General features: G+C 46.3%; 1 protein-coding gene across 1 annotated transcript; it reads right to left on the bottom strand.

Moving 5' to 3' along the window:
• Positions 1-603: 603 nt before the first annotated feature.
• On the bottom strand, positions 604-12,335 carry MYL7 (myosin light chain 7). Its single transcript, XM_083713854.1, has 7 exons — positions 12,189-12,335; positions 10,532-10,642; positions 8,013-8,088; positions 5,646-5,750; positions 3,449-3,527; positions 2,550-2,598; positions 604-780 (listed from the first exon to the last, which is right to left on the bottom strand). The coding sequence occupies exons 1-7, from the start codon at positions 12,189-12,191 to the stop codon at positions 679-681; spliced, it is 525 nt and encodes a 174-aa protein (XP_083569980.1). The 5' UTR covers positions 12,192-12,335; the 3' UTR covers positions 604-678.
• Positions 12,336-14,186: the final 1,851 nt, after the last annotated feature.

Here is a 14,186-nt window from a genome sequence, read left to right as displayed (position 1 = left end):
AAGCAGGGATGGGAACCAATCGCCCTCCAAATGCTGCTAGACTCCAACTCCCATCAACCTGGACCATTGGACATGCTGCCTAGGGCTGATGGGAGCTGGAGTCCAGCCACATTTGGAAAGCCGCAGGTTCCCCATCCTGTGGCTTTATCTTCCAGGCTGAATGCTTTGACACTCAAGCTAGCCACTTGGCTCTTTTTGCCTGGAAGTGCTATATAGGAACCTGGGACATGAACAGAGTAGCACACATAGATTCATAGAGATGGGAGGGATCACAGGGGTCAGTCCACCGCTGCAATGCAGGAATCTTCCCCCCCCCCCCCAACATGTAGCTCAAACCCAGGACTCTAACATTATGAGTCTCATGCTTTACTGACTGAGCTATACATGATCCCAGCCTCTGGTTTTCAGAGGAATGGTACCCTGTGTGGTGGGACAGAGCCTCACTGTAACTTACCTGGGCAGTGCTGCAACTAGTACACAGCCCTGAAACTCACTACCACCCTCTCTGCCCCATAAATGGTATCCCAATGGTATTGGGAGGGTGGTCCAGCCCCACAACACCAGCTGCTACCGATTCATACAGAACTCACAGTCGCAGCTTCCTTCATTTCTCATTGGGCCTTTTATTCAAATATAGCAGTAGTTGCCGCCGCAAACTTTCAATTTCCCCACAGATCTTCACTCTTCCTTCTCATCACCGTGTGTGATGATGTAGCACAAGGATTTGTAGTCAATGTTTCCAGCCACATCGATGGGAGCGACCGCAAACATTTGCTCTACCTAGGGAAGAAGGAACACAAAGTGGGGGTAAGAAGGCAGTGTTCGGCTGGCCTAATCGACCAGTTCCTGCCCGGCCTTGCGAGCCTTAGGACTCCGTCGTCATAGTTTTCCCCACCTTCTTGAGTCAGGAGATTGGAAGGGGGAACCGTTCTTGAAGTTAAATAAATGTATATTGCTTTCAAGAAGGTTGTGGCTAAGAGCTTGCTAATACAGTTTCTTTATAAAAATACTAGAAATTCTACCTCCACTGTCAGAGGTAGGAGGCCTCTGAAAAGCTGTTGCTAGGAATTGCAGGTGGGCAGAGTGCTGTTTGCACTCATGTCCTGCTTGCAGGTTTCCTTTAGGCATCTGGTTGGCCAATGTAAGAACCGGATGCCGAACGAGATAGGCCTCTGAGCCAGCAGACTTTTCTAACGTTAAATGGGAACAATATTTTTCATCGTTTGCTCATTGCTCGAGCAGAAAGCGATACCTGAAAGCGGCAGAAGGGGTTCCGACAAAGGCCCTCAATCCAGCTACAGTGGTACCTTGGGTTACATACGCTTCAGGTTACAGACTCCGCTAACCCAGAAATAGTGCTTCAGGTTAAGAATTTTGCTTCAGGATGAGAACAGAAATTGTGCTCCGGCAGCGCGGCAGCAGCAGGAGGCCCCATTAGCTAAAGTGGTACCTCAGATTAAGAACAGTTTCAGGTTGAGTACGGACCTCTGGAATGAATTAAGTACTTACGGTAACTCGAGGTACCACTGTATATGGATGCCTCGATCTACAATATTGTTGACGTTATGAAAGCTGAGATAAAAAGGCTCAGCTAAGGAAAGAGAGGGATTGATGGGATACATGGAAACTAGTGGCTAGGAATGACTGTCAAAACACAAGAAGAGGCTGCTGAATCAGGACAACGGTCTCATAGGTCCTCAGAACCCCAGGTGGCCACCATAGCTGTCAACTTTCAGGTTTGAAAATAAGGGATCAGCAGCCTCGAAAATAAGGGATCAGCAGCCTCACCTGTCCCGGGGGCAGTCTACAGGATATCTAACAATCTGGGATGGCAGCGGGAAATGGCGCTGGAATAAGGGAATTTCCCGCAAAAAAAGGGAAGGTTATTAGCTATGGTGGCCACCTGTCTCCAGGGACAGAGGCAGACCTTGGGGTCTCTAATTCTACATCATAGTTGTGGCGCCCCTGATGCTCTACACCCAGGGCAGCCTAACTGGTCATGTTCTCCTCAATCTGCCTCTACCAGGGACCCTCTGGTAGGGCCTTTGATCAGAGAACAGATCAGAAGAATCTTGATTTGCATCAACCACTAGCTGTAGCAATAAAATAAAATGTACTGAAGATACAGGTAAAATTTTAACTATACAAGATACATTTTGGCAGTTTACAGCAATAATCAAATAATTGATCTTACTCAGAAACCAGAGCGCACAGAAATGCTGTTTACCTTCCTGCCACAGCAGTACCTATTTATCTACTTGCACTGGTGTGCTTTTGAACTGCTAGGTTGGCAGGAGCTGGGACAGAGCAACAGGAGCTCACCTCGTCGTGGGGATTTGAACTGCCGACCTTCTGATCGGCAAGCCCAAGAGGCTGTCGTTTAGACCACAGCTCCACCCGCATCCCTATGCATTATTAATACACCAATTTAAAGCTGTCTCCTAGGTTTGATGCTTGTGAAAGATTCCTGCTAAGAGGAAATTGGGATTTAAAGAGGGAGGGCGAGAAGCACGCTTTAACTAGTGCTAGACCAGAAAGAGTTTCCTCACCTCCTCAGCAGAGAACTTGTCCGCCTGAGTCATCAGGAGTTGCTTAAACCTGGAAAACAAATTGGAAATAAAAAGTCAGTGCTGTTCCAACACACCACCCAGAACTCTAATAGGAACCTAGAAAGCTGCCTTATACTGTACCAGACCATTGTACCAGACCAGTATTGCCTGCACTGACTGGCAGCAGCTCTCCGGGTCTCCCTCCGCCCTAGGGATACCTGGGAAATTTTGCTTGCTCTACCCATGAGCCATGGCCCTTCCCTGAAGTCTTCTCTGCTGAGGCTTGTATGGAGAAATCCTAGGAGGTTTCCTTATAATGAGTCAGGCCATTGGACTATCAAGCTCAGTAGTGCCTACACTGACTGGCAGCAGCTCTCCAGGATTTGACCTGAAGATGCCAGGAAGGGGACCAGGGACCTTCTGCCTGCAAAGCTGATGTTCTTCCAATGAGCCATGGCTTTCTCACCCCAACCATTGATTAAGCCAATCAGACCCAGGGCTGTCTTTACCCGGGGGTGCAAGCTGCCTAAGCTCTTAACCGCACCCCCCCCCCAGCCAGGTGATTGCGGTCGATGGGTCATTTCCATTCTCTTTTGCGGAACAGCTGCAGAATCAACGTATCCCGCAGTGGTGTATTTCATTTTCGCATAATTGCAAAAAGACAGGAGTTATCGCTGCTGCTTTTTATTTTTTCACTGTTTCCGCTGTTCCCCTCCTTAGCTCAACAACTTTGAGTTGCCCCCTAAAAAAGGCTCTATAACTTTGACCTGCCCCCCCCCAAATTGGGGGCGCTGGTTGGATTTTTGCACCCCGGAGCCGCATATGCTAATGATCAGACTTAATCTAACCAGAGCCCCATGGGCTTTACCCAGGATCTGAACTGTAGTTAATGTTCTTACTCATCTTTGTTCACGTAGCCAGTTCCGTTGGGGTCAAATAACTTGAAGGCAGCAAGGATGGATTCCTCAGGATCAGTGCCTGTGGAAGAGAAGGATTGCTCAACATACATCAAAGATCCTCAAACCAAGAGCAAGACCCCCCAGTTGCGTAGCGTGGGTTGTCAGCACCCGGGGCAAGGCAAGTAATTTGCGCTCCCTAACCCATGGATTTGCGCCCCCTAACCCGTGGATTTGCACCCCTAACCCCCAGATGTTGCGCCCGGTGCGGGCGGCCCCCCCTGCACCCCCCACGCTACGCCACTGAGACCCCCTTTTGGTTGGGCAGGGAGTCTGGAAGATTTGACGTTCCAGGGAGGAAATGGAAAGTTAACAAAAACCAAACCAAATAATGGAGAGAGAGAGAGAGAGAGAGAGAGAGAGAGAGAGCGCGCGCAAGGACAGAAAAGTATAATAACTGCCTCCTACACCTTAAGGCAGTGATGGCCAAATTTGGCCCTTCAGCTGTTTTGGGACTACAACTCCCATCATCCCTAGCTAATAGGACCAGTGGTCATGGATGATGGGAATTGTAGTCCCAAAACGGAGGTCCAAGTTCAGCCATCACTGCCTTAAGGGAACCGACTAATGGAATGGATTCACTTTTGCCTTTTCTCAAGAACCTTTTGCCAGTCCCAAAGACCCATGCTGGGGCTTCTGTGACTCATCCAATTGACCACTTAAATATATTTGTGAACATCAGGAAGCAACAGCAACGGTCATCCTGCAGTATGGAGATGCTTGTGTCATGATTTTCCATTGAGGTTGTACGCAACATAACCCTAAGTTAAAGTCACTTAGTGGTGTGACAGGCAAAACGTTTTTGCACAAGAGAATGTGTAAGTAGGTTGCTGGTAACTTTCTTGCACGATCCGTTGCATACGTTTCTCTCAGCACAACTGTTGCACAACATTAAACTCACCTTTCCATTTGCACAGTGCCCTGGTACTACCGGACGGAGAATGTTGGACACACGGGCTTTGCTTGAATGGGCAATTCCTACCCAAAGCCAGTGTGGTGTACAGTGGTACCTCGGGTTAAGAACTTAATTCGTTCTGGAGGTCCATTCTTAACCTGAAGTACCACTTTAGCTAATGGGGCCTCCCGCTGCTGCAGCACCACCACTGTGTGATTTCTGTTCTCATCCTGAAGCAAAGTTCTTAACCCAAGGTACTATTTCTGGGTTAGCGGAGTCTGTAACCTGAAGCGCCTGTAACCCGAGGTACCACTGTAATGGTTAGAGTGTCAGACTAGGACTTGAGAGACCAAGTTTCAAATCTCCACTCAGCCTTGAAGCTCACTGGGCGATCTTGGGTCTGTCACTGCCTCTCAGCCAAATCTACCTCATAAAGTGGTTGTGGGGATTAATGAGGAGGGCGACAACCATGGATGCCAACCTGAGCTCCTTGGAGAAAAAGGTGGGATGTAAATGCAATAAACAAACAAACAAACACCCTTTTTTAAGCACCCCTTCCCTATGACATGCATATTGTGCATTCATCCTGATTTGTTTTGCACAGGGTTTGTGGGGAGGCCAGAGGACACCACAATTTATCAGGTGTTCATTCTAATTTGTTTGTGGGGTGGCTAGATGATGTTGCATTGAAAAATCATTGCCTGACCCTTCCAAGTGCATTTTCCTGCCAATTACCTTGCCGCAAACCAATTTTGAGGGGGCGAAGTAGGTTTGTTGTACAAGAAGAAGAAGAAGAGTTTGGATTTGATATCCCGCTTTATCACTACCCGAAGGAGTCTCAAAGCGGCTAACAATCTCCTTTACCTTCCTCCCTCACAACAAACACTCTGAGGTGAGTGGGGCTGAGAGACTTCACAGAAGTGTGACTAGCCCAGCAGCTGCATGTGGAGGAGTGGGGAATCGAACCCGATTCACCAGATTACGAGTCCACCGCTCTTAACCACTACACCACACTGGCTCTCAAATTAGCTTCAGTTGTGCAATCTCCATTTGCTGGCATTTGATTGAGTCCTTCCTGAAAATAGTGGCAGTCTGGAAATGCCCCTAGTGGTAAATAAGTTTTTTTGTGTGCTTTTTGGCCTTTTATTGCAGTATGTTCAGGGGCATTGAGAGCTGGATTGAGGGTTAATGAGCAAGACTGAGAGTTAGTGAGCAAAGTCCTTGGCTATGGAAGCACCAACTCACCATTCAGCTTCTCCCCAAAGAGTGTTAAGAAGACCGTGAAGTTAATTGGCCCTTTTCCTTCCTTTAGCATCTCATCCAGCTCTTCCTCCTTCACATTTATTTTCCCTGTAGAGAAAAAAAACAGGCCCTAGTAGTGAACTCCATGGACCTTTCCACACATCCTGTTTATTGTTCATTCATGACTATTTGTGATAATGGTGTTCTTGGGGCAGTTATCCAAAATCCTTTTTCCAATACAGATGGTGGACGTTGCACCAGGTTGGACAATACAGGTCTAATTTCTTTGATAAGCAAAACACCCCCTAACATGGAACTTCTGGGGAATGTTCGTCCATCCTCAATCTTCAGAGACCTATATCAATTGCAAACCTTTATTGGCATATAAAATGAATTCTGAAAGGTTCGGTACACAGCAAAATCTGCATCAAACAATATATTAATAATAAAAATTTTATTATTTATACCCTGCCCATCTGGCTGGGTTTGCCCAGCCACAAACAATTAAAATACTGTTTTCTAACATTTATGAATCCTCATTGCACGTTGCAGAGACCTGGCTACTATTTTCCCCTTATCCCCACCTTGAGTTAACATAAGGAAGGCTACCTAACTTTCGCCAGTATGCCACTCCCTGCTAACAGCCAACTGATTAATGTACTGTACTTAGATCCAATTGTCTGATACAAAATTGTCAGTGCAAAAGAACATGTGTGGCTGATTCTATATGACTCTGTCTACAGGGGCATAGTAAGGTAAAGGTAAAGAGACCCCTGACCATTAGGTCCAGTCGTGGCCGACTCTGGGGTTGTGGCGCTCATCTCGCTTTATTGGCCGAGAGAGCCGGCATACAGCTTCCAGGTCATGTGGCCAGCATGACTAAGCCGCTTCTGGCGAACCAGAGCAGCACACGGAAACGCCGTTTACCTTCCCTCCGAAGTGGTACCTATTTATCTACTTGCACTTTGAGGTGCTTTCGAACTGCTAGGTTGGCAGGAGCAGGGACCGAGCAACGGGAGCTCACCCCGTCGTGGGGATTTGAACCGCCGACCTTCTGATCAGCAAGTCCTAGGCTCTGTGGTAGAGACATATAATCTTTGCCATTTCCCTCTTGAATCCTCACCCTCCCACACCTGTGCACATAAAATTTGGTGAACCACATCAGCCCTGGTCTACATTCAACAGACTTCCCAGGGTTTCCGGCTTTGGTGATAATGTCATTTGAATACATGTCTCCCCTAAAAACAACTTCGCCACTGGCATTTTTAGCTCGTCTCCTCCTTCTGTGCTAGAAGAGAAAAAAAGAGCTCTCCAAAGCTAGGAAGGATGCACATACTGCCACCCTGTGTACTAGAAATAAAGCTGAGATCTGCAGACCCCTTTCTGAAAGTGATAAGCTGTTTATCAAAAATGACACCATGCAGAGATGAAGGACCGTGAAGTGCTCATGGCTCCAGAAATAACATGCACCAAGTCCTCAGAGGCTCTGAAGATAAGCAGGTGGGCATTAGAAAGGTCACTGTGAATTTTTAGACATAGGAAACTGCCTTATATTGAGTCAGACTATTGGTCTATCTCACTCAGTACTGCTGCACTGACTGGCAGGAGCCCTCCAGAGTTCCAGGCAACAGTCTCTCCCATCTGGGGATTGAACCTGGGATCTTCTGCATGTGAAGCAGATTCTCTACCACTGAGCTACAGCTCTTTCCAGTTGTGAATGTTGCTTTTAGTAAATAGCAATCGCTTCTCCCTAAAGCAGTGCCAACCTGGTGCCCTGCAGATGTTTTGGACTACAACTCCCATCAGCCCCCTAGCTTTGCATGCCGAAAGCGCCAGGATCAATCTCTGGCATCTCCCGTTTTGTATGTTCCTTTGTCAGTTTTAGGGATGTGGGTGGCACTGTGGTCTAAACCACAGAGCCTAGGGCTTGCCAATCAGAAGGTCGGCGGTCCAAATCCCCGCCACGGGGTGAGCTCCTGTTGCTCGGTCCCTGCTCCTGCCCACCTAGCAGTTCGAAAGCATGTCAAGTGCAAGTAGATAAATAGGTATGCTCTGGCGGGAAGGTAAACAGCATTTCCGTGCACTATTCTGATTCGCCAGAAGTGGCTTAGTCATGCTGGCCACATGACCCGGAAGCTGTGGACAAATGCCAGCTCCCTTGGCCTACAGAGCGAGATGAGCGCCGCAACCCCAGAGTTGTCCTCAACTGGACCTAATGGTCAGGGGTACCTTTACCCTTTGTCAGTTTTAAAGATGAAGATTACAATAATCTCTCTCGGGCAGAGACTCTGAATCCAGGCATGGCTATTTGGCACTGTTTTTCCTTGTACCAGTTAGTTGCTTAATTTCATGGTGACCGGAGGCACTCACCCAGCTGACCGTATGTCTCTTTCAAGTCTGATTTGCTGATAATGCCATCACGATTCTGGTCAATGCAGCTGAATGCCTTGGGGAAAGATAAGGAAAGTTAAATCTACTCTCTCTATTTCTCAAGTTTAATTCCTTTCTGCCACTATAATAAGAACATACATACTCACACAAATATTTTCCAATCCCCCGCCTGCTTCTACTCCTCATTGTTATCACTCCAGTGAAGGGCAAAAGTGATTATAGCGCTTCATTAGTTGAGCGGCCCTTGCTTGTTTCACAAGTCATGCAAACCAGTAGAGTTGGGGGTTGCATGTTATAAGCCTGTAATTCAAATGTAAAATCTACCTTGGCTGGGCTTCCCCATGCCCACACCACTTTCCTGTTTACCCTCCAAGAGTTATTTCTCATTTGGGTTGTATCCAATTGACTTCTACTCATTTAAATTAATGGCTCTTGTCAGTTTGCATTTCTTAGTACAGAAAGTATTGACCCGATGTGTACAGATCTCTCCTATTCTAATTAATTCAAGAGGGTTCTGGAAGCTTCTCTGTGTGAAAGAAACAAGCAGAAGGTTCATGGTATTTGGGTTATTCCTTCAGAGAAGCTGAGTACAGCTGACTTAAAGGTGTTTACGTTTTTACTCTGCTAACTATACATTGGAGTTCTGCTCTGGATCAATATGAGTAGAATACATGACAGCTCTAACTTATTCAAACCTACTGATTTCAGTGAGTCTGCTCTGAATACAACTAGGATTGGATAAAACGCTTGATTTAAAGCATGTAATAATTTTGTTTTTAAAATAAATCTCTATATCATCTCTAGCATATAAAAATAAACAAAAACAGGAATTCATATAAACAAAAACAGGATCCAACCTTAAGGGGAAGTCTGAAACATCTGAAGAAACTGGTGGCTGCTGTTTTATGTACAGCAGACAGAATGGTAGTCTACAGTAGAAGGTAAAAAGGTAGAGGACCCCTGGACGGTTAAGTCCAGTCAAAGGTGACTATGGGGTTGCAGCACTCATCTTGCTTTCAGGCCAAGGGAGCTGGTGTTTGTCCACAGACAGCTTTCTGGGTCATGTGGCCAGCAGGACTTAACCACTTCTGGCGCAACGGGACACCATGTTAGAAACCAGAGCACATGGAAACACTGTTTACCTTCCCTAATTATCTACTTGCACTGCCGTGACTTCGAACTGCTAGATTGGCAGGATCCGGGACAAAACAACGGGAGCTCACTCCATTGCAGGGATTCAAACTACCAACCTTCTGATCAGCAAGCCCAAGAGGCTCAGTGGTTTAGACCACAGCACCACCCGCGTCCCTGGTAGTCTACAATACAGGAGCAGGAGCAGAAAATTCCCATTTTTAGTTCACTGCACTGTGATATTCTGTAGAGTGTTGTGATATGAGAAGAGTTCCCCCAAATTCACATGACCTTACAGGTCTATACAAGGACAGTTGGAGGGTGACTGTCTGTGGTAAGGATGGGTAATAATAATAATAATAATAATAATAATAATAATAATAATAATAATAATTTTTTATTTATATACCACCCTCCCCAGCCAAGGCCGGGCTCAGAGCTGCTTACAAGCAATAATAAAAACAAGATGAATGATTACAAACTTAAAAACAAAAAAAAATTACAAAAAAAACCCGTTTCGGTTTCTTTCAATTTCTCATTTTTTTTCTATCTTAATTTCAGTTTTCTACATTTCGACACCAGTATGCAATATTTTCTTTCTTTCTTTCTTTCTTTCTTTCTTTCTTTCTTTCTTTCTTTCTTTCTTTCTTTCTTTTAAAAAAGAGCCCTCCTGAAAAGCCATCAGCATCTTATTGCACATTTCTCCTAATTTACACTTTTTAAAATGCAACTTTGCCCAATATGCACATTTTCCTAAAGCAATTACTTATAGCATAACACATTTCTGTATGTCATTTTCACCCATAAATGCATTCTTATATGCACCTCACACCAGTATATGCATCTTGGTTCCCATTACTTGGCTGGAGATCGGCACTGCAAAATCCAGAGCAGTGTGAATTTTGAAGGATAGCTGCCCTTCAGTTTGCATATCTTTCCAGGAAGTGTGAAAGAATTAAGTTCACCTTTAAATGCAAAGTGAACTGCATTCTCTCCCATCCCTGGTCTGCAGGTCCCATGCTGAATTTCCTTGTGCATTTCAGAACCCTGATCATGCACAGAGGTGACATAAAGAGAGATATGAACTCCATCTCTTTGTCATGATGCCTCAATAGCAGAGCTTTAAATAAAGAGCAACAGCCCAGATTCAGTCCCTGACTTCTCCAGGTTGGCAGCTGTGGCAGACTCCCATCTGAAACCTCAGAGAGTCACCACCAGGTAGCATAGACTTATTCCCACCACCAGGTAAAATAGACCTGACTCACAGAGTCCACCTTTGTCAATTTTCCTCCATTGGATACAGGCTGAATTCAGGCTTAGAACTCATTTCTATGGCTCAACCGGAAAAGAACTCCTGAGCATCTCACCTCCTTGAACTCTTGGATCTGTGACTGCTCAAACATGGAGAAGACATTGGAGGAGCTCCTCTGGGCATGCTTTGCAGCAGCTTTGCTCCGAGTCCCGGCTTTTCTGCTGGCCTGAATAACAACAACAACAAGAAGAAGAAGAAGAAGAGTAACAGGTTACAACAGCACCAGTCAGTATACCTGACACATTGGGATGACGTCAATCACAGCACTCATGCTTAGCCCAACTAGCAGACTGGAGAGACAAGATCCAGCACACTCATTTCATTAGTGCAAAGATTTACACTCGCACAACTCCCCCCCCCCCCACCTTCTCTTCTCTCTGTACCCTTCCCAAAACTGTTCCAGGGGATTAAGGGATCCCACAGAACAGATTTGGCGGGGCAGGGGAGGGAGGAAAGTTGCATTGCACAAGTATAAATCCTTGTGAAAACTGTTTTATTAATGCTACATTGGCAACAACTCTAGATAGTGTGTTGGCTGCAGTGTGCAGGTGTGTCGTGCGAACGCCCCTCCCAGGGCTGGAATAGGGGTTATTTAACCTCAGGTTTGCTGGTAAAACTGAATTACTGTGTCACGAAATGATGCACGTCTAAAAAGTGTGTCATCAACATGAAAAGGTTGGAAAGCTCTGTTTTGAAAGCTCTGCCCTAGGGGATTAGTTGTGGGCTCAGGTTATTGAATCATCGAATTGTAGAGTTGGACGAGCTCCTGGGGGTTATCTAGTTCAACCCTCTGAAATGCAGGAATCTCAATCTCAATTTTTTATTCACCTGCTGAGCATTGGATAGATTTGCTCTGCCATAGCCTATCCTGCCCTGGCTTCCAAAACCGACAAAAAGCACATACACAAACTTGAATATGTTCACTGGACGGTTTAATCCCACACTGGATAAGGTTGTCGTGTTATGGAACTGCTGTGATTCAAAACACATTTACACCACAATCAGATGCACATCCTAACTGGATCAGGGAGGCTTTCTTTCTAGTAACAGTGTTTAGGACTGCAATCTTAGCAACATTCCCATGTTATAGGGAATAGGGATGAAGGAGAGCAGTCTACTGGCATGTATGTATTTAGGGATAAACAGTGGTTAGTATTTAGAATGAGGAAACCTGTTTCTAAACATCTCCAGATGTTGTTGGACTACAGATCCCATCATGCCTGACAAAATTGTGCCACAGATTCCCCATCCCTGGGGAAGAGCCATCTAACCCAGAAACCCATTCAGAGAACCAGGAGAGGGAACTGAAAGCTGAAGAAATTTGTGGCATATGTGTGTACACACTAACTTAATTTTAAAAAGCAAGCATCCTGGATTATTTCCCTGACAGGCAAAACAGGACACAAACAGGACTGGGTGCTACCAGGGACAGGTACCATCTCCTGTTTCTTCATAGTTGCATCCTTCCAAACGTGAGCGAATATTCGCCGCCATCCCTTGGGTATTAGATCTTCCCAGTCATTGCACAGACAACACCCTTTCTCCATCTCTCACTTGCCTGCATACCGGCTGAACCATGGCTCTCTCCCTTTGCTTAGTTTCTCCTCCTTCCTCGGTGGGACAGGGTAACAGTTCAACCTTAATGTGTGTTCATCCAAAAGCTCAGTGCTATGAAGAATATATGCAAAAGCAGAGAGACAGAGCGTACTCACCATTCTGGATGTCCTTCTGAAGAACAGAGAAGTTCTGGATGGTGTCAAGCATCAGCTCAGGCTATATCCCACAGCTTATCACTTGGTGAGCTAAATCAGGAGCCCGGTGGCAGCAGGAGAGAGCCAAACTTGGCAGTCCCCAGTGCTGAGAATTGATAAGGTTTGGATGTCATAGCACATTGTAGGCTTTGCTGATGGAGGGAGGAGGCATTCCTAAGCTGAGTGTTCCACTCTGACTGGAGTATCCCATCTTCCTTCTCTATGCAGTAGTGCCAGGATTATCATTATTTAGGCCTGTATTTAAACGGGACTATATATGTGACCTTTAGGTCCTTGCTTTCTTTCTGTCTCCTTTCTTGCTAGGTATGAGGGAACTTGTCAATTTCAGTTTCTCATTTTTCCAATCCTAAATTCAGTTCTCTATACAGTAGTACCTCGGGTTACATATGCTTCAGGTTACATACGCTTCAGGTTACAGACTCTGCTAACCCAGAAATAGTACCTCGGGTTAAGAACTTTGCTTCAAGATGAGAACAGAAATTGTGCTCCGGTGGCGCAGCGGCAGCAGGAGGCCCCATTATCTAAAGTGGTGCTTCAGGTTAAGAACAGTTTCAGTTTAAGAACGGACCTCCAGGATGAATTAAGTACGTAACCAGAGGTACCACTGTACTTATTTCTGCTTTAGTTTGCAAGTAAAAGGCAGCAGGGGGTGGAACCCCCATGGAAATTCACCAGCATTTTACTTCACATTTCCAATTTACACATTTTGTGTATACAATTTTGCCTAACAGACACATTTTTGCAAAGCAATTTCCCCTAATATACCGGTAATGCATTTTTGTATGTTACTTTGTAAGCTGCCTTATAATTAGAGGGGGCATTTAAAATTGTCCCCTGAAAGAGGAATTTCTATGCCCCATAAATTTGATGGGCTGTCTAGTCCCAAACTGGATTTAAAGATGCACATAGGAACATAAGCAACATAGGAACCTAGTCAGAACCCTGGCCGATCCAAACCTTCAGACAGGGGCCATTTCTGCCTTACCTGGAGATCCCAGGGATCAAACCTAAGACCTTATGCATGCAAAGTTTTACCAGGAACCTCTTCCTTTCCTAGGATTATGGCTGCATGCACGCCATATATTTAAAGCAGAAACACCCTGAAAGAATTCCATGGAACTATAGTTTGATAAGGGTGTGATGGGTAAACTACAGGTCCCAGGATTCTTTGAGATTGGTGCATGGTATGTGCTCAGCCAATGTTACCTGCTTCTGATCCTTTGGACTGTTGGTTGTTGCCTGTGGAATTGGCTCACTACCTGGCCTGGCCCATGCTACACACCTGTGGCCTCACCACACTTACAGGCAGCTCTTCCTTTTCCCAAAACATGACTGCTTGGGGATGGGACCAGTGGCGGAGGAAGCCGCTCAGACATCTGAGGCCAGATGCCCAGAGGCAGGACACACCACCCATAGGGCAGAGCACACCACAGGGCCTCTGGAATCTGCCTGCCTCCTCTCACTCAGGCGCCCTACAGTTGGGGGGGAGGCAGTGGGCGAACTGTTTGGGCAGGGCGGAGCCAGCATGCTCACCCAAGCCATCGCGTCTCTCCTGGGAGAGACGTGTGGCTCAGGTGTGCTGCAGGCCCCACGGTGGGTGTCGCCTGGCATTTTGTCACCCCCCTCAGTGGTGACACCCGGGGCAGCCCACACCTACTGCACCCCCTTCCTCCGCCACTGGGTGGGACACCCTTTCCCACACACCATGAACTCTGGATACTCTTATGCCACTGAATTCGAGGAGACTGCATGCAGAATACAATTGCAGTTTTGTTCTCCAGCATTACAGAGAATCAAGGGCGGACTTTCAAATTTCAGCAGCACCCTGTGCAAGGCCAAAATTTGGTGCACCCGTCTCTCACCTTCCATTCTACTCGTGCGCTACGCCATAGTTGTGATGCTCTGCGGTGCCCCCCCAGCTCTGCGCCTAGTGGGGGG

The sequence above is a fragment of the Podarcis gaigeae genome (genome assembly GCF_964106915.1).
Source record: "Podarcis gaigeae genome assembly, chromosome: 15".
Lineage (NCBI taxonomy): Eukaryota > Metazoa > Chordata > Lepidosauria > Squamata > Lacertidae > Podarcis > Podarcis gaigeae.
Note: the sequence above shows the minus strand (reverse complement) of the source record. Positions and strands in the feature narration are given on the sequence as shown.

Bases quoted from the DNA above. Each gene is read 5' to 3' on its own strand.
- MYL7 (XM_083713854.1), bottom strand. The intron at 8,089-10,531 runs GTGAGATGCTCA...TCTTTCCCCAAG, and splicing joins AGATCCAAGAGTTCAAGGAG to GCATTCAGCTGCATTGACCA. The intron at 781-2,549 runs GTGAGGAAACTC...CTTCTTCCCTAG, and splicing joins ACAAGTTCTCTGCTGAGGAG to GTAGAGCAAATGTTTGCGGT.